Source organism: Erinaceus europaeus, chromosome 21 (assembly GCF_950295315.1).
Source record: "Erinaceus europaeus chromosome 21, mEriEur2.1, whole genome shotgun sequence".
NCBI lineage: Eukaryota > Metazoa > Chordata > Mammalia > Eulipotyphla > Erinaceidae > Erinaceus > Erinaceus europaeus.
Window position 1 is genome coordinate 35328979 of NC_080182.1, and position 26837 is coordinate 35355815.

The 26837-nt window shown below is 38.9% G+C and overlaps 1 protein-coding gene across 1 annotated transcript in view; it reads right to left on the minus strand.

Annotated features, from left to right (window-relative positions):
* Positions 1-26837, minus strand: part of COL6A6 (collagen type VI alpha 6 chain) — a 162100-nt gene that overhangs the window by 46093 nt on the left and 89170 nt on the right. Inside the window, exons 21-26 of the mRNA XM_060180900.1 lie at positions 26351-26404; positions 13301-13336; positions 11221-11283; positions 8739-8801; positions 1759-1821; positions 252-314 (exon numbers count right to left, since the gene is read on the minus strand). Coding sequence (XP_060036883.1) covers positions 252-314; positions 1759-1821; positions 8739-8801; positions 11221-11283; positions 13301-13336; positions 26351-26404 — 342 coding nt within the window. The remainder of the gene's footprint in view (positions 1-251; positions 315-1758; positions 1822-8738; positions 8802-11220; positions 11284-13300; positions 13337-26350; positions 26405-26837) is intronic.

A 26837-nucleotide genomic window follows, 5' to 3' on the forward strand; every position in this document is an offset into this window, starting at 1 on the left:
ATGGCCGCGTCAAAAAACACGTGTGCTACACTTGATCATTTGATTTCGAGAGCATTCTGATGAGGGTTGCGGAAACCCAGAAAGGTACTGCCTTGAAAAAGCTGGTCAATGAACCGAACCCAGTGGAGATCATTTTAGTTCCCAGACAGCCATAAAGTTGGACTGGGGTGGATTTTACAGAATTCTCTTCTGAGAACCACTTGTACTAAAAGACTCCAAGGGCCAGACCAAAAGTAGTGTCAAAAGCAAACCGGCAAGCCTCGAGGGCCAGGAAGACCGACAGCTCCTTTTTGTCCAGGGTCACCGGGTTCTCCCTGTGAAACAGAACAGTGATGTGTGTTGTTAGTTTGCTTTTGTGCATGAAATCCAAAATGATGGAACCAGATAACAGTTTCCCACTGCATCCTGTGTGATACAGGAATGGGTGTGTCACTGGGACCAGGGATTGTGTCAGTCATATAAGGACAAGAGGGGCTGTCTGACTAGTGAAGTCGCCTCAAAGTCTAATTATTATTAACAAAGTCCCAGAAGTCTAATTACTCATTGCCATGGGGGCATCGTGCCAGGTCAGGGTTACAAACCAATACCCTGGAGATGTTTTACTATGGGTTAACTGGATCTGACCCTGTGACTGCTTAATAAAACTTGTTCTGTCCAAATACAGCCAACTTACTGATGTACTTTTACATCTGAATCAAGAAACCCAAGGTAGCACAGGATTCCTGACAACAGTCCGAACACTGGAGCAGCTCGCTGATTCCACAGCATCCCTAATCTCTCACCTGGTGCTGGGGTTCAACCCTGGGCTGTGCGCATCACAAGGTATGCACCCTACTCAGTAAGCTATCTCTCAACTCAATCTTGTTCATTAGGATGCCATAAGACTGAGTAAGTTTTTTTTCCCCCACAAGTACTCCCCCTGGGTTTCCAACATGTGCTTTCTGTCACATTCTTCCTTCAATTTGAAATGGGCCAAAGACCTGACTTTCAAAGGCCCACTGAGTCTGTATCCTCTATGATACCTCTTGCCAGTACAGAAAATACTTGTAACAACACTATGTGTAAACCTCCATTTCAGGTCCTCAACCCTGACTGCTTTATGCCACAGATTATCTTGAGATTCCTCTAAATTTTGTGGAGCTTATCTCAGGCCCTATCTCCCAAATAGTCTTTTAGTAAAGGCATACTTACTAAAACAAACAAACAAACTGTGGGAGGCAACTGTTTTCAGCTTAGGGCTGCAACAATGAGCAGAACATAGCTCTCATCTCTGTTGGAGATGAATGCTTTGTCGTAAAGGTAGTTAGAATGGAATGGTGTGAATGGAGGGAAGAAAGAGAGAGAGAGGCAAAGAGAGAGAGAGAGAGAGAGAAAGAGAAGTAGAGAGATAGAAAGAGGCAGAGAGAGAGAGATAGAGAGAAGAGAGAAAAGGAAAGAAAGAAAGGAAGAAAGTAAAACAGACATAGGCAAAATGCAATGCCCCAGCACAACCCCAGTTCTCTGAGTTCCCCCAGTTCAGACTGGGTGTAGCCCCTCGTGAGATTATGCTGTGCTGGAATCTGTGACCTCATCTGGGTCCACACCCACTCCTTGGACATTGCTGACTGTCTAAGAATGAAGCCGGGTGCAGGGGAATGAGATGTACATTCCTGGTGCTGAAAGGGCTCTGGCTAATACACACAGACATGCTTCTGCAAATAATAATAATAATAATAATAATAAACTTCAGCTTTGGTGGGTACAAAGAAGGTGACCTACTTTATGTCCTTGGATCCCCAAATGGCCTTGTCTTCCCATTTCTCCTCCTGGTCCTGGTGGCCCCTGAAACAGAACAGGATGGAAAACATAGCAGAACATAAAGACACTTTCCCCGTCAACCTTTTGTGCCTCTTTTCTAAGATGAAAATGAACTGCAGATGGGAAAGAGAGTTATGGCTATATTGATGTCCTGCCCTGGAGAAAGTGTCACCGCTGTCAAATAAAGGCTAGTAAATCAGAGAAAATTAATACAGTAATTCATGCCAGATGTTGCCTAAACGATTGTGCTCCCTCACAAGTCTCCTCTTCCAGAAAGACGTCAGGCTCTGTTTTAGCACATGTTGCTCAAGGGAGGCATTCCAAAGGACATGTGCCTTGGACTATATTTTTCTGGCCCTCTCCTCTGGTATAAAGCAGTTTTTAAAAAAATGGTAATCTTCTCTGTATTTGTAAATAATTTGCACACTGGAAAGCTCAAGCAATTTTACTAAAATGATTAGCAGTCATAGCAAGATTATGCTCGATGGGTACGAAACTGGCACATTCTGAAGTAGTTTTGTCTTTTCCTAGTCACAAGTTAGACAAGCAAATATAGTTTGATTCTTATTTACCAATAGGAGAAAAAAAACTATGATATACTTGGGAAAAACTCAAGAGCCTATGGCTTCTAAAGTTCTAAACAGCAGTCCTGAGCCTCTGGGTTCCTGAATGGTTCAGCACAGGCTCTTTCAATCTGCCACGTGGATTTGAAGCAACAGCAAAGATGCCTTCCACTGGCACACAGTCCCATGTTTCTTCTTGGGTCCTTCTCTCCCCTCCCCTCCTGCTTCCACTGTCCACGTGTAAACACAAATAAAAAAAAATGAGTGCCACATTCATGTCCCCCTTAAACTCTCTCTCTCTCTCTCCTTGCTGAAAACAAAACCAGCATCAGCAGCTCTCTCCTCCTCCTCCTCCTCCTCCTCCTCCTCCTCCTCCTCCTCCTCCTCCTCCTCCTCTTCTTCTTCTTCTTCTTCTTCTTCTTCTTCTTCTTCTTCTTCTCTCTCTCTCTCTCTCTCTCTCTCTCTCTCTCTCTCTCCCCCCTTGCTGGAAACGAAGCCAGAACCAGAAGGTCCTACAGATTCTCTCCTCTTTTGGTATCAATCTGTGTTCCATTCCCATTGCCAAGTCTACCTTCAGGTCTTTGGATCCACCCCTAAATTCCCTGACCAAAGCAAGACCTCTCCCAGTTCATTCTTCACATTTTTCTCCTCTTAGCTGAAATTACCAGACTGATATTGCCACTTCAGATTTCAGAAGAAAGCTGCAGATCTGCTTAATACATCAGACTTCTCAAAAGCTTATCCCAGGCTTCTGTAGTCACAGATGCCACTGTTAGTCTACGTCCATGCATATCAGCCGGAAGTCACCCAATACTTTTTGTTGCCTAACACATCCATACTCGTGCAAGTTGCTCCTTTAGCTAACCTGTCTCTCCATTCCAGTCCTTTCCCACAAATTTTTACTGTGAACTATTATACTATTTCAAGACTACCTGAACACTCTGGATGTGTTGCTTGCCACAACAATTCCACAGATTCTTCTACTCTGGATGTAATTGTTCGTTTATTTGTTTCTCTCAGTCACTAAATACTAACGGGCATATTCCTTGAAAGAAGGGGCATATCCTATTAACACCATATTTCTGAAACTTAGGGTTATCACCTTATATTCAGGTGCTGACTCAGAAGTGGTCTCCAGGGGAAATTAAATAATGTATTTAATACAATGATTTATCATATGCAGTTTTTACATACTTTAGAGTGATTCCGTACAGAGATTTAAATTGTCCTTGACAAAAGAAGGAATTGGAAGTCTTGCCCAGGAACTCACTTTCTCATACTTTTCTATGAGGTAAAGGGGATTCCTGGGATATTATTTCATGTAGAAATTGTTATTTCATGTATAATTCTCTCAAGCACCTATAAACACAATAAGACTCTCATTTGAAAGTCCTCCAAAACAAAATTTCTTGGATGACTGTCTAGATTCTAGCTGAACATTGTCATTAGAAGATCAGGAAACCTGATGGTGGTATACCCTGTAGAGTGCACAGGCTACTATTCAAAAATATCTGGGTTCAAGTCCCCAGCTCCCACCTGTAGGGAGAAGCTTTACAAGTGATGAAGTAGTGTTGCAGGCATCGATCTTTCTCTCTCCATCTCAATCTTCCCCTTCCCCCAATGTCTCTTTGTCCTATTAAATAAAAAAAAAGAAAGAAAAAATATACCACTGAGGGTGGTAGGTTTGCAATGTAGGCACTGAGCCCCAGATTAGGAAATTCAGTTTTGTTTTCTGAATAGAAACACATAAAGTAACAAACTGATTTGTGACTGCTCAAATACTACTAGTTGAAGAAGGAAAAGTGATGGTGGTCTCAGAAAGAAAGAAAGAAAGAAAGGAAAGGAGAGAGAGAATGGATGAATGAACAAGCAAATAAATAAATAAACAAATAAATAAATAAATAGAAAGACAAACCCAGGAGCTGGGCAGTGGTGCAACAGGTTAAGCACATGTAGTACTAAGCACAAGGACTTGATGCTTGGGACCGGGTTTGAGTCCCCAGCTCCCCAGTTACAGCAGGGATGCCTCCCCAGTGGTGAAGCATGTCTGCAAGTGTCTCTCTTTCCCTCTCCCTCTCTATCTCCTCCTCCTCTTTCAGTTTCTCTCTGTCTTATTCAATAAAATGGAAAAAAATGGCCTCCAGGGACAGTGGATTCATAGCGCCAGCACCAAGGCCTAGCAATAACACCTTTTGCTCCCCATAAAGATCTTTGGTCCATACTCCCAGAGGGATAAAGAATAGGGAAACTTCCAATGGAGGGGAGGGGATATGGAACTCTGGTTGTGGAAATTGTACCCCTTTTATACTACAATATTGTCAATCATTAAATCACTAATAAAAAATAAAACAAATAAACAAAAACATTAAAAAAAAGAAAGACAAACCTTTGGGAGTCGGGCGGTAGCGCAGTGGGTTAAGCACATGTGGCACAAAGCGCAAGGACCCTTGTAAGGATCCCGGTTCGAGCCCCTGGCTCCCCACCTGCATCCCACCTGCAGGGGAGTTGCTTCACAGGCGGTGAAGCAGGACTGCAGGTGTCTGTCTTTCTCTTCCCCTCTTTGTCTTCCCCTCCTCTCTCCATTTCACTCTGTCATATCAAACACCAACGACATCAACAACAATAATAACTACAACAAAAACAACAAGGGAAACAAAAAGGAAATAAATAAATATTAAAAAAAAAGAAAGACAAATCCTTAACTCAGGTTAAGGAAACTTTTGGACTCTTTGAGAACTTGGGAGTGACAGAGTGTGTATACCTATGTTCATAGCAGCATAATCTGCAATAGCTCAAATTTGGAAGCCAGTTAGATGCCCAACAACAGATGAGTGGCTAAGGAAGTTATGGTACATACCCTCTACCTTGAGTATGGTTCTAGTTCACATTTAGCACATCATTAAATAAAAAAATAATTTTATTTTTTGCATGAATCTCCTGTGAGACTGGGTGCATTTGAGGCCAGAGTCCTAATTTATCCTTTTATCCTATCACAGGGCCCAATACATATTTCTTAAGTGAATCCAAGGAATGGTGATGGATTGTCCATTCTAGATCATGAGGCATGATGAAATCTAATTATTACAACATCATCCACATACTGTTATATTGTTGTTATGACTTTCACTGGATGGTGACCAGCATGCTTTGGACATAAAATACTCCTGTTAAATTTGGAGATGGTGATGCAATATTATAGTAATAGCAAGTATTTACATAGTGATTGCTATTTTTCTTGTACTGAATATATACTTACATATATATTAGACCATTATTTTTTTGCAACAGTCTGATGAAGTAGCTATGATTACTAGTCTATTTAACTATATTCTTATTAGGCTATGGCTACTGTTATTACTATATAGCAGAGGAAACTGGGGTACAGAAGGCCAAATGAGTTATCCAAGTTAACATATCTAGGAAGGTACAAAGCTGGCATCCCAGTCAGTCTGACTTCAGACTATAGGGCTTCTTACATCACTATGTTTTGCAAAGATAATAACATGTTCTTTGTATCCCAAATTTGTACTGATTTCAGCCTTTCTTGAAGCTGCTTATCACAAGTGAAATTTTTGCTAACAAACAACAACCTAAAACATATACAGAATAATTCCAGCTCTAGTTGCGCCTAGTAGCTTATATCTGATTTTTCGCTTTCTCTTTCAGCATTGGTTCCATTAGGGTAAGAACTAGGTAAACTAAACCAGAAAGAACAAAGGGGGGGGGGAATGAAATGATACACCATTCCTTTCAGTGTTCTCCCTTCCTACTCACTGTGCTGTGGACTGTATTTTCTTTTTTATGTCATATCCATATAGATACATGACAGGATTGGCACCTGTTTGTTTTATTCAGAATGCTTCAACACTGCATAAGTCAACAAGTCTTCAGTACAATAAGAATCACACCCCTTTTTCTCTAAGTAAATACTAAGTAAAAATTGTTCAAGCTTGCAAATTGAGAGGATTCTGTTATTCCACCTAAGTGGCTAGTCCTTGTGTGTTCCAAACAATATGAAATCTAATAGCAGTGATTTTGACAGCACCAGTAAAATTTATGTCAGATTGTGTTTTGCTTCCCATGGTCTTAGAAACAGCATTTTCACTCTGTTGACAGAAGTGTTTCAAGAAAAGCAATCAAAGAAAATAAAAAAGCAACTATGCTTCTCAGCCAGATAGATGTCAGAGCTAGATCAGAGAGGGGGCACCTTTTGACTGATTCTGGCAATGCCAGCAGGCTGAATGATTTATGACTATGATCAACCTTGCCAAGGTAAGATTAAAGGGAGTTCACCTGACAAGTACACTACAGGGCAACTAGAATAATTTCTTTGAATGGCAGCCACTTGGTTAAAATTTTGGATTCTAGAGTTACTGAGCTCTTAAGATTTCAAATTATCTACCCTTCAATACTTTACATAACAGATAAGATAATCACCTGTGATACATGTTTTCCCTAGAATTTACTGTTTTTATTTTTTTTAATCCTAATTTGTGGTGTCACCATGTTCTTAATGATTCAAGGAAAACAATTACTTTTCGTTAACGTAGCTCTACCATGAAATGTAGCTCTCAAAGGAACACATTCATCAAAACTGGGAACAAACATCCTCTTGAGCAATAATTAATATGCTTTAAAATATTGTATCACAAAACCTAAGTTTATGCAAATAACTTCTTACGCATTTTGATGATGAATACATTCACTTAAGGATTGGACCACTGCCCAGTTCAACTAATGGGCACAGAGTTATGGATTCACTTTTTTCCTATATTAGTCTAGGGTAAGAATCCCATTCATTTACTAAATTCACTCATTTTCTAATTGATTCATTACACAAATGTGTGTGGAGCTCTGCTCTGTGCTAGCAGTGTACTTTTGGGCCCTGCAGACATAGTAGAGTAAACCTTCTTTACTTCCTGCATAGCTTTAAGTAAAACAATATATACTGACACCACTTTTGTCATAGGCTAACGGTCATAAGTTATATTTCTAGGGAATATCACCAAAGTTGTAATTAAATATTCTGTAATAAACCACTTATAATATTAGATCATTACTTATATTCATTCATGCACTCACTCTCTCATTTGTTCACTCAGAATCTGCTCGTTCCAGAGTGGTAGATTGGTAGAGCATTATCTTGGCAGTTCAGACTGATAGGTGAGACCCAGTACCCAGGCATGACACCCTTCCATTGTAGGGCACATACACACTCACATTGGGACAAGCAAATCCCAGTGAACCAAATAGCCCATTTTGGTTTATTGAGAAATCAGAGAAAACCCACACAGATGTGGGGAGAGCGTGCAAACTCCACACAGTGACCTTAGCTGAGCATGAATTTTCCTTCCATCAGTGTTGAATAAAATGATCTTAGTTGAGGACCAGCTATACAAGCAAGACAGAGTCCTGACTCTTGAATAGTATACAGTTTAAAAGGAAACCCAAACAGTTACTTAAGCGAATACCCATCATAGTGGTGGATAGGCAAGGGTCAATTCACAGAGTGTCTTGCTATTCAAAACGTGGTCTGGGGACCAGCTGCATCACCTGGGAGTTCACTGGAAGTATGGAAACTCAAGTTTTCCCAGCCCAGCTGAATCAGAATCTGTATACCAATCAGTTCTTTTAAGTTAAAGAACTTAGTATGTGCTTTAACTTGATTCCATTCCCTGCTCTGGATGTGTGTTTTTTTTAGTTTTTTTAAGAACCATCTTTATTTATTGGATAGAGACAGCCAGAAGTTGAGAGGGGTGAGGGAGAGACAGAGAGACACATGTAGTTCTGCTTCACCACTTGGGAAGCTTTCCCCCTGCAGCTGGGGACTGGGGGCTTGAACCTGGGAACCTGGGTCCTTGAGCACTGTATGCACTTAACTAGGTATGTCACCACCCGAACACTGTTTATGCCTTTTTAAATTTTATTTTGATTTCTTTTCTTTATGGGGGGATTAAGAGTTTACAGTTGACAGTAAAATACAATAGTTGGTCCATGTGTAACATATGTTTTCCATGTGATACTTAGAGTCTCTAACCCCCCACCTAGGTCCTCCTCCACCATCATGTTCCAGGACCTGAATACGCCCCACCACCAACCTGCTCCAGTGTCCTTTACTTTGATGCAATATGAGAGATTCTTAACATCACAGTAAAGAATGAGTTTCTAGGGCAAAGATCTCCCAAACTCTGTGCCTGGCAGAGACAGCCCACCCTGCAGGTTCAGGACAGGATATGATGTGACCACTTCATGTGCACTGCAGCCTAACACACTGCTGAGTCAGATGTTGTAAAAGATTCCTTGTGCAAGGAAGAAATCACAAACTCATCTTAAAGTCAAGGCCAAAGACAGACCCATTCATTCTCCCTCATTACATACCTGGGGGCCTTTACTTCCCAGACCTCCTTTTTCTCCTTTGACACCAGTCTCTCCTCTTGGGCCCTAAGAACATAGAATCAATGCATTATTTTCTCTCTAGGTGTGAACAATGCATATTCATTTGAATATTAAAATGTAAATGTTAAATCAGGAATGCAAACAGGAAGTGGAGAGAGCATTCCATTCATGCCTCTGCTTCTGTTTTGAGCTGCTGAGGTCTCCCCCATGCAGGGATCTATTGGTCCAATCTGCAATGTAGGTGGTTGGGCATGGAGAAACAGCTCATTTTTTAAAATATTGCTTCCTAGTTACCCTAAGCGTCTTTATGTTCCAAGTGCATTTACTTATCACTTCAAGAAGACAATAATTTTAAATTATAAAATGGGGAAAATAGAACATGTCAGTAGATTTTCCATACCAGTCAAAAAGAATATATGGTATGTGTTATGATGAAATTTGGGTATTTCTCTTGGGATATTGTATCATCTGTTAATTATGACTTCCATTTTTTTTTGTTTTAACATTTTTTATATACCTACAATTGATTGGCAGTATTGTTGAGGTCAGGGAATGAACAGGAAGAACCAGGGGAGCACAGACACTACTGCACCATGCCAGAACATACGTTCCCCTGGTACACGTTTTTCATGCTATTGAGGGAAGGAAATAAATATTGCACAGGGAAATGCGAGTAGCAACAGGTGTGGGTGTGGCTTAGACAGGAAGTGAAGGCGGGGCTTGGGAGTTCATAAGAAGCGCTTATGGGCAAGGTTTCCATCTCTCTCACCAACATGGGACCATCAATATGAGTAAATGGCTCTTACACTCTTTCTTTATCTTACCACCCACATGTACTCCAACACGTGTGTGTTCTCAATTTTCCTGAATAAAGTTGAAAATTCCAGAAAGTCATGCTTTCTCCTCAATTCTTCCTTGAGTTTATGTGTGATGGATCTTTAACCATGTGAGGAATAAACTCAGCCTTCCTCCCCCCAGTGCAGTACTATATAAGACTTGGGAGTCCAGTCTCACAACTTGCTATGTGCATATACCACATCACACCCACCGCCATAGTTTGAGTGCTCTTCACTAAGCTGAGAGCCATTGTGCTATATTTGGATCATTTTTTAAACATCAGAAGAGAATTTTCTAACATATTTTACCATGATTTCAGATCTGCCTGTCCCTTGGGCCTCCAGCTCTTTCTAGTGTGACTGTTTTCTTTTTCTTCTGTGCCAAAGTAGAGGTAGATTCACCTTTTCTTAACCAATGCTTTTTGTCCTACAACCCCATTGACAAGGATTTCTCACTTGAAGGTTAAGAAAAGGTGAATCTACCTCTACTTTGGCACAGAAGAAAAAGAAAACAGTCACACTAGAAAGAGTTGGAGGCCCAAGGGACAGGCAGATCTGAAATCATGGTAAAATATGTTAGAAAATTCTCTTCTGATGTTTAAATATATTTTTCCAACTTTCTTATACCAAGCTGCCAATGTATAATAGTCACGGTGATTTTTTTCTTTAGTATGTGGATTGAATCTGAAAAATTGCTGAAACCACTGATTTCCCTGCACTTGTCAAACAGAAAAATTATTTTCAAGCTTTTTAAACTAAAATTTTGGAGGAAAAAAGAGTCCTAAATTTCTACAGAATCACTATCTTTCCTTCTCAGCATTTTCTAGGACTTTCTTCCCCTTCACATGGTTATTTGAGACAACATTTCCCCCTCCCCTGGCACACATTTCCTTTGCCCTCATGTGATCAGTATAAAGTCAATCACAGCTTGTTCCATGAAAAGGAAAGAGTGTTGGAGTCAGCTCCCTAGAGAAGTAACTAGAGAGAACCGGCTGCTTGCCACACTAAGGATCACCTCAGGAAGCCTTCCTTTGTGTTCAGAGCAAGTCTTTCCTCCCATAGAGCCAATTTTTTCTACATGGTGACATTCAGATATGTAACACTGAAGTCTGACTCTGGTTTGCTGGTCAACATTCGCAGTTTTGAAACGCAGTGCTTTCCTTGGCTCTGGATCTCTGTAGAAAACTGCAGCTAGCTTGAACAGAAAGTATGAGGACAACTGCTCAGGAACTCTCTTCAAATCTTGACTTGAGTTGCTGCCTGGCTTTATTACCCTGAAAACACTAGACATCTGGGGTTCTGGTCTGAAGGAAACTATCACGGTTTCAGGTTCCTCATCACATTCTTCTCCTCCTCCTACTTCTTCTAATCTTCTTATATTATTTTATTTATTTATTATTGGATAGAGACAGAGAGAAATTGAGAGGAGGGAGAAGATACAGAAAGGGAAAGAGACAGATGCCTGTATCCCTGCTTCATCACTCTTGAAGCTTCCATCCCTCTACAGCGGGCACCAGGGACTTGAACTTGGGTCCTTGCACACTGTAATGTGTGAGTTTAACCAGGTGTGCCACTGCCTGGCCCCCTCCTCATCACATTCTAACACCTTGATTAGTCTTCACATATACCTGTGGGCCCTTGAATCCCACTGAGCCTTCAAGTCCATTTGGGCCTGGGATGCCTGCTTTCCCCTGTGGGAAAGAGAAAAATCAACCTGTTAACACTGTTTCCTGAAAATTTTGTCTTCTCTATGTACAAGATTATAAATGTGTTTTCAGTCATGATAGCAGTGTATGACTTACACACACACACACACACACACACACACACACACACACACACACACACACACACCAACCTTGAAAAATAAAGAAAATTGCAAAGAATAAAGATTTTGCATTAAATCATCAAGGAGAAATAACCACAGCTGTATTGCTATGGTGGCTTCCAGTCTTTTTGCATATGCATAAATATAGTCTCTCTCCTCTTTCTCTCTCTCTAAACACACACACACACACACACACACACACTCACACTCACTTCCTTTTCTATAACATTTAAATTGTTCTATCTCTTATAACTCAGATATTTGGTCTGAAAAGACTCACAATTTATATCACATTGTCTTCAAAAATCTCCAGGCATCTTGTAACAGTGTTTATATTCAAATAGATGAATTTCTAGGGATCAAAAGTTTAACATTGTCTTTATGCTATCCTTGAACTCTGCTACAAATAAGAATTCCAAAGTGGAGTAAAGATTAAGAAAGTTCAAGTTAAGCAGTTATGAGCATAGCCCACGTACACATCTCAACTGTTACACTGTTGGAAGTGATTTAATATCCCTCCTCACCAATACTTCTCCCTTGATGTCAGAAAGAGAAACCTTCAGCAGGGAAGCAATTACAGAAGCCAGACCTTCTACCTTCTGCATCCCATAATGACCCTGGGTCCATACTTCAGACGGGGTTAAAGAATAGGAAAGCTATCAGGGGAGGGGATGAGATACGGAGCTCCAGTGGTGGGAATTGTACCCATCTTATCCTATGGTCTTGTCAGTGTTTCCATTTTATAAATAAATAAATTTAAAAACTAATAATTAAAAAGGGAGATAGATATACATAGCCTTGTGCTGCAATTAAAGTTATGTTTCATGGAGGTACAGATTAGCATGTTGTCCCACTGACATAGAATAAATACATTGCAAATAAAGTTTACAAAATAGAAGTATACAATTAAAATAAATAATTGGAACATAGACTCTCTAGCCATTCATTTTTATGATGTGATTAAAGTGCTCAATTTTTTTTAAGTGCTCAGCTTTTCCCTTTAGACTTGAGTTCTTAACGGTCCGCCAACATTTTATTTCATAACTAATGTCATCAAAACAAAAATAAATTTCACAGCTGGTGAACTGTAGTAGTGAGTAGAGCACAAAACTTGCATATATGAGCCCCTGGGTTTGATCTCTCAGCACCTCATGTACCAGATGGGTGCTTCAGATAGGTGCTTCCTCTCTCTCTCTCTCATACACACACACACACACACACACACACACACACACACACACACACACACACACACACACACACAGATATGTCCTCTCTCCTAGAAAAAAAAAGCAAAATAATGTTAGATTTTGAAGGGATTTTTCAGAACTCCAATTTCTTTTCTTTTTTTAAAAAAATTAATTTAATTTTATTTATTTTCTATTTCTTGCCCTTGTTTTTCTTTTTATTGTTGTTGTAGTTATTATTGTTGTTGTTATTGATGTCATCGTTGTTAGATAGGACAGAGAGAAATGGAGAGAGGAGGGGAAGACAGAGAGGAGGAAAGACAGACACCTGCAGACCCGCTTCACTGCCTGTGAAGCGACTCCCCTGCAGTTGGGGAACTGGGGGCTTGAACCAGGATCCATAAGCTGTTCCTTGCGCTTTGCGCCACGTGGGCTTAACCTGCTGCTCTACCACCTGACTCCCTAGAACTCCTATTTCAACTTAAAGGTTTATTTATTTATTTTTATGAGACAGAGAGAAAGTCCAGAGCCATGCTCAGCTCTAACATATGGTGATATTGGATATTAAATCTAGGACCTCAGGCATATAAGTTCTGTGCTCTAATGCTGAATTATCTCCCTGGCTCTACTCCAGATTCTTGATTTGACACAGAATATTTATAATTTGGAGTTAAGAAAAAAAAATCATAGTACCTTTGGCCCTGGATGCCCCCTTTGACCAAGAGTTGCCTAAAATGGGAGGAAAAGAAGATATCATTAATTCTGAAAATGCTTTTTACATTAGATTTAATTATAGTGAACCTTAAGGCATTGGCATTAAAAAACAAAGCTCCACATGTTGCTTAAAACATTTAATTGTCCATTGTACTATGAGACCAAAATGCTGCCAACTCAGAATTTCTGTCCCAGGGCAATGAGTAATTAAAATCATGACAACAGAAATCTATAGATCCCTATGAGACCACACTGTGGTCAGTAATTTATTCTCCATTAAACTGTTACTAAAGTGAGTCACAAGACCCAGAACTCACTGACTTGAATTCTATTTCCTTTCATTCTTCCAAAGTACAATCAAGAAGAATGAAATCAGAAGTGAAGAGCCAAAAAAGCAGGTAGCCAGAGGAAAAAATGGGATAATTAATGCTGAGGGCTTCTTACACATTAATTTCAACAGTGAAAGCCAGTTATAATTTATTTCCCCCATCCCAAAAGTCAATATCTGTCAACAAAATGAAATCGTCTCAAGCATTCCAAAGTTATGCAATTGAGTTGTAAAATACATCAGTGATCAACAGCACTACACACTTTCCCCTATTATTCTCCCATATAAGTTGAGGGTCTGAACCCATTCTAGATCAATATTTTAAAAATCTGAAAGGGATGAATATATTCTATTTTCTAACTGAAGATCTCTCAGTAATGACACATGTGTGTAAATTTCAATTTATACCAGATAGATTTTCTTGATGGATATTTGAAGTATTGAGGTTAAAGTTCTATGATAGGCTTACATTGCTGAATTTAAGTACTGCTAATCATATTGCAGTCAAAATCTGTCACTATCTAGGAAATGAACTGTGTTTTTTTTTGGGGGGGAACCCTAGTGAGTCATGTTTATAGGGAAGATCTAAATCCTCTCAATCAGAGGAAATAAAAGCAGTTTTTTCCACTCCTTTGGTAGAAAGGATTCTCTGTTCTGATTCAGTACACTTCAGTTTATTCAGAAAAATATCCAGCAAAGATCCACCACCCACAAAGTAAGGGACCCTTGTTTTGAGGTATCAGTAGATGATACATACTTATAAGGCAGAGTATAGTAAAAGCCACAGGAGTGAATGAATCACATTTGAATGGTCAAAACAGGAAATCCTTTCTGGAAAAAGTTTTTTTTTTTTTAAAATTTTTTTTGCCTCCAGAGTTATTGCTGGGGCTTGGTGCCTACACCACGAATCTATTGCTCCTGGAGGCCATTTTTTCCTTTGTTGTTTTATCATTATTGTGGTTATTATTATTGTTACTGATGTCATTGTTGTTGTATAGGACAGAAAGAAATGGAGGGAGGAGGGGAAGACAGAGAGGGGTAGAGAAAGATAGACACCTGCAGACCTGCTTCACCGCTTGTAAAGCGACTCCCCTTCAGGTGGGGAGCCAAGGGCTCGAACCAGGATCCTTACGCTAGTCCATGCGCTTTGCACCACGTGTGCTTAACCCACTGTGCTACTGCCTGACCCTCTGAAAAAGGTATTTTTTAAGATGGTTTCAGAGGATATAAAAAGTCTTGCTTGGAAAAGGTGTAGTATTGATGATGAAGCAGAAGCAAGAAAACAAAGTAAATTTGACAGTGATTTTTCTGGTTCAAAAGTGTGAGAAGAGAGACAAGGGGCTGGATGGTGGTGTACCTGATAGAGGACATACATTACTGTACACAAGAACCCAGGTTCAAGACCTTGGTCCCCACTTGCAGGTCAGAAGATTCATGATAGTGAAATAGTATTTTAGATATCTTTTTTTCTCCCCAACTTCCCTTTTAATGTCTTTGTTTCTATAAAAATAATAATAAAAAAAAAAAAGGCTACAAGGAGTAGTGTACCTGTGTAGTCACTGAGTACCAGCAACAATTCTGGTGGCAATAAAAATAAAATAAAATAGTTAATTAAAGCAAAGAGGACAGCAGAAAGATGTTTAGATTAAAACTACAAGGCACATACTCCATTTTGGAGAGACTAATGAGCTTCTTAGACTAGAACGTGTATGGCCAGGAGTAGGCTTAAAGTGATCACATCTGGTTCAGGAAGGAGCAATTTAATGAAACCTTACATCCAGGAAAAATGGAGAATTTCCTGTAATGGTAAAGGGGTAAAGGATATATATATATATATCCCCTAAATCCAAAAATCTTTCTCAGGTCCCTGGTTAGCATCTGAAGAATCACCAATCATCCTTTGCTCTGTCTCTAAGGTCTGACTTTGAATCCAAGTTCATCATATCAATACATTTATTTTTAGATTTTAATTTAGCTATATTGAGGTCATGCTATTTTTCAATAATGTTGTTTCAGAAGTTCAATTGAACCTCACCCTATAATATGTGCCCATGTATCTTCTCGCTTGGCAAAGTGCCATATCCCTCTAATTAGACCCCTTGCTCCATTTATATAGTTAGTTAGCTTTTTGTTTCATTTTACATTTTATTGGGGTGTTGATGGTTTACAATACAACTGTTGATGCATGGGTATACTTTCTTATCTCCCCATGATATGTGCCTGCAAAACTGTATACATCTATTGTGCTCCTGCTGGTAGCGGTATACATTCCTGGGTAGGATTTTATAATGGAGAAGGACAAACTTTAATCCACCATTCACACAAATGACAGAAATAACCACCTAGCTATTGGGAAATCACCATTTGGGATTTAAACTCAAAATGACAGTCATGGGTATAGATACCTTGGATAGGTATGAAAAACAGGAAACAAAATATGATTTTTAATCTTGCCTCACATGTATCAGTTGGGAAAGACTGCATCCTCAAAATGTCGTACTGGTTTTCTCTAGGATCTTTCATATAAAACTTATTAACCTGCTAAAGGAGATGTGAGTGGCACAACAGGAAAGAAAAATGCCCCCAAGATGACCTGATGGAAGGCTTCCCAATAATATACTCAGTCTCTCGGTGTTCCCAGAGTCTGACTTTCTGATGGCTTTCTAGGGTCCACTTTCCTGGGTAGCATGAACTGACTTGAGACACAGGACCCCCAGTAATAATGCAGGGCATTCTTGTAACATATCACATTCACACTGCATCTTAATGGCAGACTCATTCACAGTGAGGAAGGACACTTTTTTCAAGAAAGCACAGAAGGGAAAAGCATAACTAACAGCTCTTCAGACTGCACAGGACTGAAGGCCATGTTTTAGTTTGAGACAGTTGCTTCTCATTATCCATGACACAAAAATCTTCCTAATTTTCAGTAATGTTGGACTTAGAGCCAACCTCCTGTTCCTATTCTTCTCCACCCCTGGCACTGCAGCTTTCTGGCCCTGGTTTTCCTCTCTTCCCCATACTCTCACCCTTCCGCAATCCATCACAGAGTTCTGGCATAGCACTGATGACGGCTTGCTTATTCTGACAAATTTCTCTCCCTCTATAACAATAGTTCTAACCACAAGAGGGAGGTTCAGCACTACTCCTTATCCCTAGGAGCTTTTGGTAGTGTCTGGACACATTTGTCGTTGTCAAAAAAACTGGGGATGCTACTGAAACCCAGTGGGTGATACTAAACACCTTATAAAGAAAGCACAAGGCAAAGATGGCGACTTGGATGCAGTGGCTGGTGTGAGCTCCAACAAGCAGCAGCCTGTGACCGGGGATTCTCTGGATAGGGTAGGATACTGGGCTGTCAGAAGGAGGGTGAATAAGGGGTCCTAAGGGTGATACCACTCTTGAGATAGAAAACAGAGGCCAGGAGGAAAAAGAAAGGAATCTTTAGATTATTTCTAAAGCTCACCCCTCCCCCCACCCCAGAACCAGCTCCCAAGGGCTGGACAGCCACTCCTAGCAGGGTCCCCACTGAGCTGTTTTCTTTACCAAGATTCCTGGCTCACCAGGAGTGTCATTCCAAGCCTTTCCTTCTCATTTTTTAAAGTGGCTGGAGCTCTATTTGAGTGACAAAATATCTGACCAATCAGAGCCTCACCCCTGTCTGGGAAAGACTACCTGGAGGTTTATTTATTTGTTTTTTTGGATACTTCTTACAATTGGCTGTCTTTGTTCAGGCTGCCTGCAGCCAATCTATCTGGAGCAATCCAAGCTTCAGACTGACTTTAGGGCCTTTTTTTCTCTATTCTATTTTATTATTACTATTATTATATTCATATGTCCCTTTTGCCCCCTCCCTCTTCAGGTTGACCAAAATTAACTGTTGTTGTTTTTCCATTTCTATGTTACTGGGTGTCCTATCCAGTGTGAGAGGAACATGTTTGTACCTCTTCCCTCCACTCGCCTTTTCCCCATCTCCTAGATAATTAAAAAAAAAAAAAGCATAACTCTTTCCTTTCACTGCTCTTTTTTTTCTTGTTCTTGTCTTCTTTTCTTCCTTCCATTTTCTTTTGCTTTCTTAATCCATTGATACTTGTTTGTGAACTATTTTGGGGAAGAAATCTTACTCAGAGTAGAATCTCTCTGTGTGTGTGTCTCTCTTCTCTACTTCCCTTCCTCCTTTTGTTATCCTTAGAATTTACAGTGGAAAGTAGATTTGCATAACTGTCTATTTTTGCTTTCCCTTTTCCCCTTTCTCTTTCTTTTTCCTTTGGATTTGGTCACTATTTTTTTCTTGGACTGGTGGTGTTGTTTGGCTAACTGGTATTGGTTGAACTGCATCAATCCTTGCTTCAGTGACTATTGTTGTAATTTTTGAGGTTGGGTGACTACATTTGTCATAAAGGTATTTAATATAGCATGGCTTGCACTCAAAACACAACAGCTGAAGAATGACAGAACAGAAAAATAATAAAAAAAAAACAACAATAAAAAAATGGTTAAACCAAGAGCAAATAAAACTGCTGTCACAAAGAATCAAGACAGGAGCCCAGAAGAAACTCCAAATCAGTCAGAAGTAACCATAGATAAGAAAAGTATGCAAGCAATAATAAACCTAATAATCACAGAAATGAAGACAACTATGGAGGAAAGGGCTATCAGAATTAGGGAAACAACAGATGAGACCCTCAAGGAAAACACAAGCTATGTTGAGGTAGAGAACTGAAAGCTGAAATAGCTGATCTAAAAGGTCAATTAGCAGAGCAAGCTAATACTATAACTGAACTGAAGAAAGAAGCTGAGGGAAGGGAAAGCAGGCTAACAGAAGCAGAAAACAGAATTAGCCAGACAGAGGATGAGCTACAGAAAACAAAGAAAGAGGTAAAAGAGCTCAAAAAGAGATTGAGAGACACTGAAAACAACAACAGAGACATATGGGATGATCTCAAAAGAAGTAACATTCATATAATTGGCCTGCCAGAGGAAGAAAGAGAGGAAGGGGAAGTAAACATTCTAGAAGAAATTATAGAAGAAAACTTCCTAGACCTAAACAACAGAAAGGACATTAAGATTCAAGAGGCTCAGACAGTCTCAAACCGAATCAACCCAGACCTGAAGACACCAAGACACATCATAGTTACAATGAAAAGAAGTAAGGATAAAGAAAGGATCCTAAGGGCTACACGAGAGAAACAGGGGAAAACCCATAAGATTATCAGCATACTTCTCCACTCAAACTCTAAAAGCCAGAAGAGAGTGGCAAGGTATCTATTGAGCTCTGAATGAAAAAGGGCTTCAACCAAGGATACTATATCCTGCTAGACTTCATTCAAACTAGATGGAGGGATCAAAACCTTCTCAGACAGAGAACAGTTAAAGGAGGCAAGCCTGCCCTGAAAGAGGTATTAAAGGACCTCTTATAAATAAGAACATCATGATAATACTTGCACTATATCACAGCAAATAAAAAATTGTTGAATAATGGCACTACAACACATTAAATCCATAATATCAATAAATGTCAATGGCTTAAACACACCCATTAAAAGGCACGGAGAGGGAGGATGGATCAGAAAACACAACACAACCATATGCTGCTTGCAAGAATCCCGTCTGACCCAACAAGACAAACACAGGCTTAAAGTGAAGGGATGGAAAACTATCCTACAGGCTAATGGACCACAAAAAGGGGCAGTAACAGCCATTCTCATCTCTGACTCCATAGACTTTAAATTAAAGTAACAAAAGATAGGTGAGGCCATTACATAATGATTAGAGGATCAATCAAACAAGGAGATTTAACAGTTATTAACATCTTTGCACCCAATGAGGGATACATTAAACACCTACTGAAAGAATTAAAAATATATCAATAGTAATACAATAATAGTGGAAGATTTTTAACACCCCATTCTCACACTTAGATCAACGAAGCAGAGAATCAACACAGAAACAAGAATTAAATGAAGAGATGGATAAACTAGACCTCCTGGACATTTTCAGAGTTCTTTACCCCCCAAAATGGGAATACACATTCTTTTCAAATCCACACAGCACATACTAAAAGATAGACCACATGTTAGGGCATAAAGACAGCATCAACAAATTCAAGAGCATTGAAATCATCCCAAGTACTCCTCAGACCACAGTGGAGTAAAGCTAACATTTAACAACAAACAGAAAATTACTAAAAGTCACAGAATTTGGAAACTCACCAACATACTGCTTAAGAACTGCTGGGTCAGAGAGACAGTCAAGCAAGAAATTTCAATGTTCCTGGAAACAAATGAAAATGAAGACACAAGCTATCAAAATATTTGGGACACAGCCAAAGCAGTACTGAGAGGGAAACTCATAGTCATACAATTACATATTAGAGAATAAGAAAAAGCTCAAATAAATGACCTTACTGCACAGCTTAGAGGAAGAGTAACAAAGGAACCCTAAAGAAACCAGAAGGACAGAAATCACTAAAATCAGGGCAGAAATAAACAACATAAAAAATAAGAGAACCATACAAAAGATCAGTGAAGCCAAATATTGGTTCTTTGAAAAATCAAACAAGATTGACAAACCCCTAGCCAGACTCACTAAAAAAAAAAAAAAAAAAATAGAGAGAAGACTCAAATAAATAGAATGTAAACAATAGAGGAGTGATCACAACTGACACCATTGAAATCCAGAAAATCATGCAAAATTTCTATGAAGAACTATACACCACCAAGCTAGAGAATCTGGAAGAAATGGAAGAATTCCTAGAAACATATCAGCTTCAAAAACTGAACCAAGAAGAACTACAGAACCTAAATACATAAATAACAGACAAAGAAATCGAAACAGTTATTAACAATCTTCCCAACAACAAAAGTCCTGGACCAGATGGCTTCACAAATGAATTCTACAAAACTTTTAGGAAACAGCTAATACCTATACATCTAAAGCTCTTCCACAAGATCGAAGAAACAGGAACACTTCCTTCCACCTTCTATGATGCCAACATCACCCTGACACCAAAAGCAGATAGGGACACAACAAAAAAGGAAAACTACAGGCCAATATCTCTGATGAACATAGATGTCAAAATATTAAACAAGATCCTAGCCAACCGGATACAGCAGTATGTCAAAAAGATTGTTCATCACAACCAAGTGGGATTTATCCCAGGAATGCAAAGCTGGTTCAACATACATAAGTCAATCAATGTCATTCACCACATCAATAAAAGCAAAACCAAAAACCACATGATTACCTCAATAGATGCAGAGAAAGCCTTTGACAAAATCCAACACCCATTCATGCTGAAAACTCTACAAAAAATGGGAACAGATGGGAAATTCCTCAAGATAATGGAGGCCATATATAGCAAACCTACAGCCAACATCATACTCAATGGACAGAGGCTGAAAGCATTCCCCCTCAGATCGGGGACTAGACAGGGCTGTCCACTATCACCATTACTCTTCAACATAGTATTGGAAGTTCTTTCCATAGCAATCAGACAAGAGAAAGAAATCAAGGGAATACAGATTGGAGGGGAAGAAGTCAAGCTCTCACTATTTACAGATAATATGATAGTATACATAGAAAAACCTAAAGAATCTGGCAGAAAACTACTGGAAGTCATTAGGCAATATAGCAAGGTGTCAGGCTACAAAATCAATGTACAAAAATCAGTGGCATGTCTTTATGCAAAAACTAAATCTGAAGAAGAAGACATCCAGAAATCATTCCCATTCACTGTTGCAGCAAAGTCAATAAAATACCTAGGAATAAAGCTGACCAAAGAAGTGAAAGACCCTCAGGTTTTCTTCTTTCTAAAATAGTAATGGCACTAATGTCATTATAAAAATGTTGATATTCAGATAAAGGATATAAACAGAGTAGAAACATTTAAGTCACCACAAAGAACTCATCTACAAGTAATGATCTTTTTTTTTTTTTTTTTTTTTTTTTTTTTTAGCATTTGGTAACCTTGTCTCCTGGGGAGGAGGTAGATAGCATAATGGTTATGCAAAGAGACTTTCATGCCTGAGGCTCTGTAGTCCCACATCAACTCCCCACACCACCACAAAGCAGAGCTGGCAAGTGCTTTGGTTTTAAAAAAGAATGATACAGGCCATCATGACTCCTAACATTCTTAATGCATGCTTACAGTGAGAATTTTAAATGGTGGTACTTTTGATTAAAAGGGGAATCATGTTATTTTGAAATTAAAATGTGACATTTAATTTTCTTGAATTTAGTAGAAGACTGGAAAGATTTGGAACCATCAACTGATACAGTTTTTTGACAAGACACAGACATCCCTAGGATAGAAAAGAGAAATAATAGGGGAAAGGAACTCAGAGTCTCTTCTAGTGTGAATTTTATCTTAAGAGGGATGTTTTGGCTTGTTTTCATTTCAGTCATTTTCACTGACTGTCTATGCTGAGCAGTAAGGATATAGTTTACCAGATCATAAAATTTTTAGATTGCTAATTTAATTTTTGTTCGGTAATCAAATAATAATTTCTATGGCTAGTCTTATTTAAATTCTTAAAGGGCTTCAAATTTTTAGTCACAAAAATGTAAAGAAAGGATCACAAGTTATTTTGAAGTTCTGATCAGGTTAATTACTTATGTACTTTAGGGCACTGTGGGTAGGTATGAAAATCTTTGACCATTCAGTTTTTCTCAGAACTTAGTAGCCATTTAACTGTCCTCATGTGGTCCTCAATATTGCAAAGAGGGTTCAAGACAGAGTGAGTTTTCTATTTAGAAATTCTCAGGACTAATTCTTTTACATAAAACTTCAGTTGTTTCACTAGGATGTATTCTTGAAATTTTTACTATATTTTTGTAGGTTTTTTTTTGTCTGAGTCCTAGTATACCTTTTTCTATCTGTATATTTGAGTTTTTGTTTCCAGTTATCTTTTATTACATTTCTAAGTAGTTTTTTTCACATTTGCATTTCTTGTGTTATTAAAAACTGTACACATGTTGCCTCTTCATTGCTAATATTCCATCTTTATGATAACTTGTATGGCCTCATTGCCAAATGCCTATGTTTCTGGTCATATTTATTCTGTTTTGCTGTTTCTAATTTAGCTTGCAGCCTACATTTTTTACTTTTTCTGTTGCTCCAAGCAGTCAGTACCAGTTTGCTTTCTTCACTCTTGCCAGCTCTCTGAATCATTTTTCCTTAAACAGAACAAGCATGCCTTATTTTTTGGACACTTGAGGGAACTATTTGTTTGAGTCATTTTATTTTTTCTTTGAATAATTCCTCTTCTCATGAAGGTTTATCTGTCACTTGTTCAAGCTGTTATCCTCCTCTTGCAATTTCTATGCACAGATCCTGATTACTAATAATCTGACAAGTTAATGATGAAGATGATTACTATTTTGATTACCCATCATCTTTGAATAGGGCACCCTATTTACTGAATGACTGTGGGGAAGGACAGCTCAAGCCATGTCACTATATTTGGCAGAAATATTGTTTTATTGTGTCTATTTTAATATGTATTTTATTTTATTTGTTATTTTTATTGCCACTACAGTTAATGCCAAGATTTCCTGTCTGCTCCTGAAATTCACACTTTTACTTTTTTTTTTTCATTTAGGTTATTAATAGAGACAGAGGAAAATTGAGAGATGAAAGAGAGTAAAAGAAAAAGAGAAAGATCTGCAGCACTGTTTCACCACTCATGAGGCATCCCTCCTGTAGGTGAGAAACAGGGTCCTGAACTCACATAATTTTATTAAAATTATATTGAATAAAGATTTTTTAATAATCTCTGATTTACCAATTATCCAAGTACACAGTCTTTATGTTTTTTTTTTCCTCCTTTATATTTTACTTGATAGGACAGAGAAAAATTGAGAGGGGTTGAGGGAGAGACAGAGGAAGAGATAGACACCTGCAGCCCTGCTTCACTCACCTTGAAGCATCTCCCAGCAGGTAAGGGAATGGGGGTGATGCAATGTTCTTGCTCCCCTCTCCCAAATTGTTTAAGAATATAAATAAAAAATCTAAAAGTTCCATGGTAATATGTGCACTCTTCAGGATGAGATAATGCCCAGTCCTAAGATGTCTTACTTTCTAATTAAGTGAATGATCTTTTTATAATGCAGTTACTTCCCTCTTCAATCTTTTGACATTGACGAGATTAGGGCAACACACAAATCCCTTTATTCAGATTCTCTGTATTATGGTTGTCATTGCTTCTTTGCCTTCGTTTGCAGCTTTCCTAGGCTTAAAATTCAAGTTGTAGAGAATAAAAATGGAATAGTTTGTAGTTTTTCATTATTTTTTTTTTTTTGCCTCCTCTGCTAAACTGTGTTTCTATCAGAATATTCTCTGGTGTCAAAATTCTGAATGTCGTTTATTAGTTTTTGCAGGACTGTGGCAGCTCCTAGTAGAGAAACAGCAATTCCTGCTCTAAGTCTGAGGTCTGAGTCAGTTCTGTAAGGCTCCTCTCATTAGGATTCAGATTTTAATAAAAGAGGGTTGGTCAGTATCTGTCATAATTTGTGGCTTGTTCTCTGTGAATCTACTTCAAATTTCTTTTGTTGTTTTCAATGAGCTGCACAAAAGTAAATGGTATAAAAACACTTTGACCTTGTTATGTTTACCTGAAAGTCCTACATTTGACTCATGGGTAGCACTCCTGAGTCTATACCCCCAGACGAGACTCTGTTTCTTAGCAGCTTTATGAATTTAAGTTATAAACTGTGACACTGCATAATCCTCTAAAGACACCATAGTCTCTATAAAATAAAAGCACATCTCTCCTGCCAGGGTTTCTTGGATGATATTCCTTAAGTTTAAAATATTTTCCTGGGGTATGTAAGCTAGCTACACCCTTTTAGAAAGTGGAATGAATAGTAAATGTATTTCTTTATCTTTCTCTGCATCAAAATGGCAATAGTAAAGCTTTTTCCCGAGCAATCAAGTCCCTCACAGTTTAAATGTAATCCTGCTTCTTATTTCCATTTTCTCTGACTGCAAAGAAAAGGAGTGTATTCTAAGATACAAAAATATTTTCTTGGTGGAGTATGGTAACTGGTTCTATGAACCTCTCAAAAATATTAATGCATAACAAACATGAAAAATGGAACTAGCTTTTATATTGTGCTTAATTTTAGATTATATTGAGAGGCAGTAGAGAAAGTATATAACTAGAGAGCATAAAGAAAATGTTATAAAATGAGAGAGATGGGTCGAATTTAAATTCAGTGCAGGTACTGGTGTATATTTTATTCAAATTATACTGAATAAAGATTTTCTTTTATAGTCTCTCTGTTTTACCAAGAAGTCAAGCACACAGCCATTTTATTTCTTTCCTCTTTCTATTTTATTTGACAAGACAGAGAGAAATTGAGAGGGGTTGAAGCAGAGAGAGAAGAAGAAAGAGAGACACCTGCAGTCCTGCTTCACTACTCCCAAAGCATCCCCCCTGCAAGGGAGGGGCTGGGGAGTGGCAGGTGGAGGGAGTTTGCAATGGTCTGCTCTCCACCAACCTCACAATCTTTTAAAAGACTACTCCTTGGGGAAAAATTGTTTAAGAATATAAACAAAAAAAATCGAAAAGTTTCATAAAGGGGCTGGCAGTGGTACACTTGGCTAAATGCACAAGTTACCATGTGCAAGGACCCAGGTTCAAGCACCCAGTCCCCACCTTCAGAGGGAAAGCGTCATAAGCTGTGAAGCAGTGCTGCAAGCGCACCCCCACCTTCTCTATCCTCTTTCCCTTTCTCTCCATCCTATCAAATGAAATAAAGTTAAAAAAATCTTTAGACATAACGGTTATGCAAAAGTCTCTCATGCCTCCAAAGTCCCAGGTTCAAGCCCCTGCACCACCATAAGCCAGAGCTGAACAGTGCTCTGGTTAAAAAAAAAGGGGGGGCGTTGTTATAGTATGCAAGGACCTGGGTTCAAGCCCCTGGTCCCCACTTGCAGGGGATAAGCTTCACGAGTGGGAAGCAGTGTTGCAGGTGTCTATCTCTTCTCCCTCTCTGTCACCCCCATCCCTATCAATTTCTGGCTGTCTCTATCCAATAAATAAATAAAGATAATAAAAAATTTTTAAAAATCTTTAAAAGAGAGTTCCATAAGCAAATTCAAGTGACCTAATTTCCTTTTGGTGTTTATGCTTTCATATTCACTAAATAAAATAATACAGCACAAGTGAAAACTAGTTTAATTAATTTATTTTGTTTATACATTATATTTTCAGAGCAGAAGAAGTTTATAGAATCAGTTGTTTTATTATGGAAATACGTATCTTGGAACTCATTCCTTTTTTTTTTTTAAGGCAGAGAAAATTGAAAAAGAACAAAGGGCTTATAGCAGAACTGCCTTTCCTAAGGAGTATTAACACTGGACAGAGGAGTGGTGTTTTGGATTTGAAATGACATTGCTGGAAACCTCAGTTAGCTACAGAGCAAGTCAAATGTTGATCACTCTTTTTCTATACTTGGCTATCTTCCTCTTCTCTGGGTTTAGCTCCCATTCCCAATTGGTAATTTACTTCTTAACCAGCACCTCCCTGTCTCACACCCAGGAGCTTTCCCAAGTCCTTGGTCAGTTTGATTCTTATAGATGTCCCAAGTTACTTCCCCCAAAGTCTTGAGTCCCACTGGAACCACCCCACATCACCTCAAGGTCAATCATTCCCATCAAAACCTAGGATGCCAGAGCCATGGCCCTTGGTACTTACTGTTTTTCTTCTGGATCCTGGTGTTCCAGGGGGACCTGGCCAGCCTCTCCTACCCTGTCAAATGAACAGATACAGATGTGATGGTAATTACAGGTCATCCACACATCTCCTCTTCAGCCTCAGCTCCTTGTATCTCAGGAAAGGTAGATGGGTCCACACCAATGGAAGGTCATATGTAGTCGCAACGCACGACTCAACGTGGGGTAATAAGGAAATGCAGGACATAGCCAATGACATGACTTCATCTGCTTATCACCGCTGTCTAACTTGAGTTTGGGCACAACTCACAAGATATTTAATTCAACCATTTCTGAAGTGTTCCCCCTGACTGGATCATGGAAGTATGTGATGAGTCTGGTATGAATGTTACTGGTTTGGATTTCTACCTTGAACTTCTTTGCTTTGCTTGACTAACTCATGGAATAAACATCCTAGCAGGAATAAAATGTCACAATGCAAATATTCAATATACAAAAGTAAGGACTCA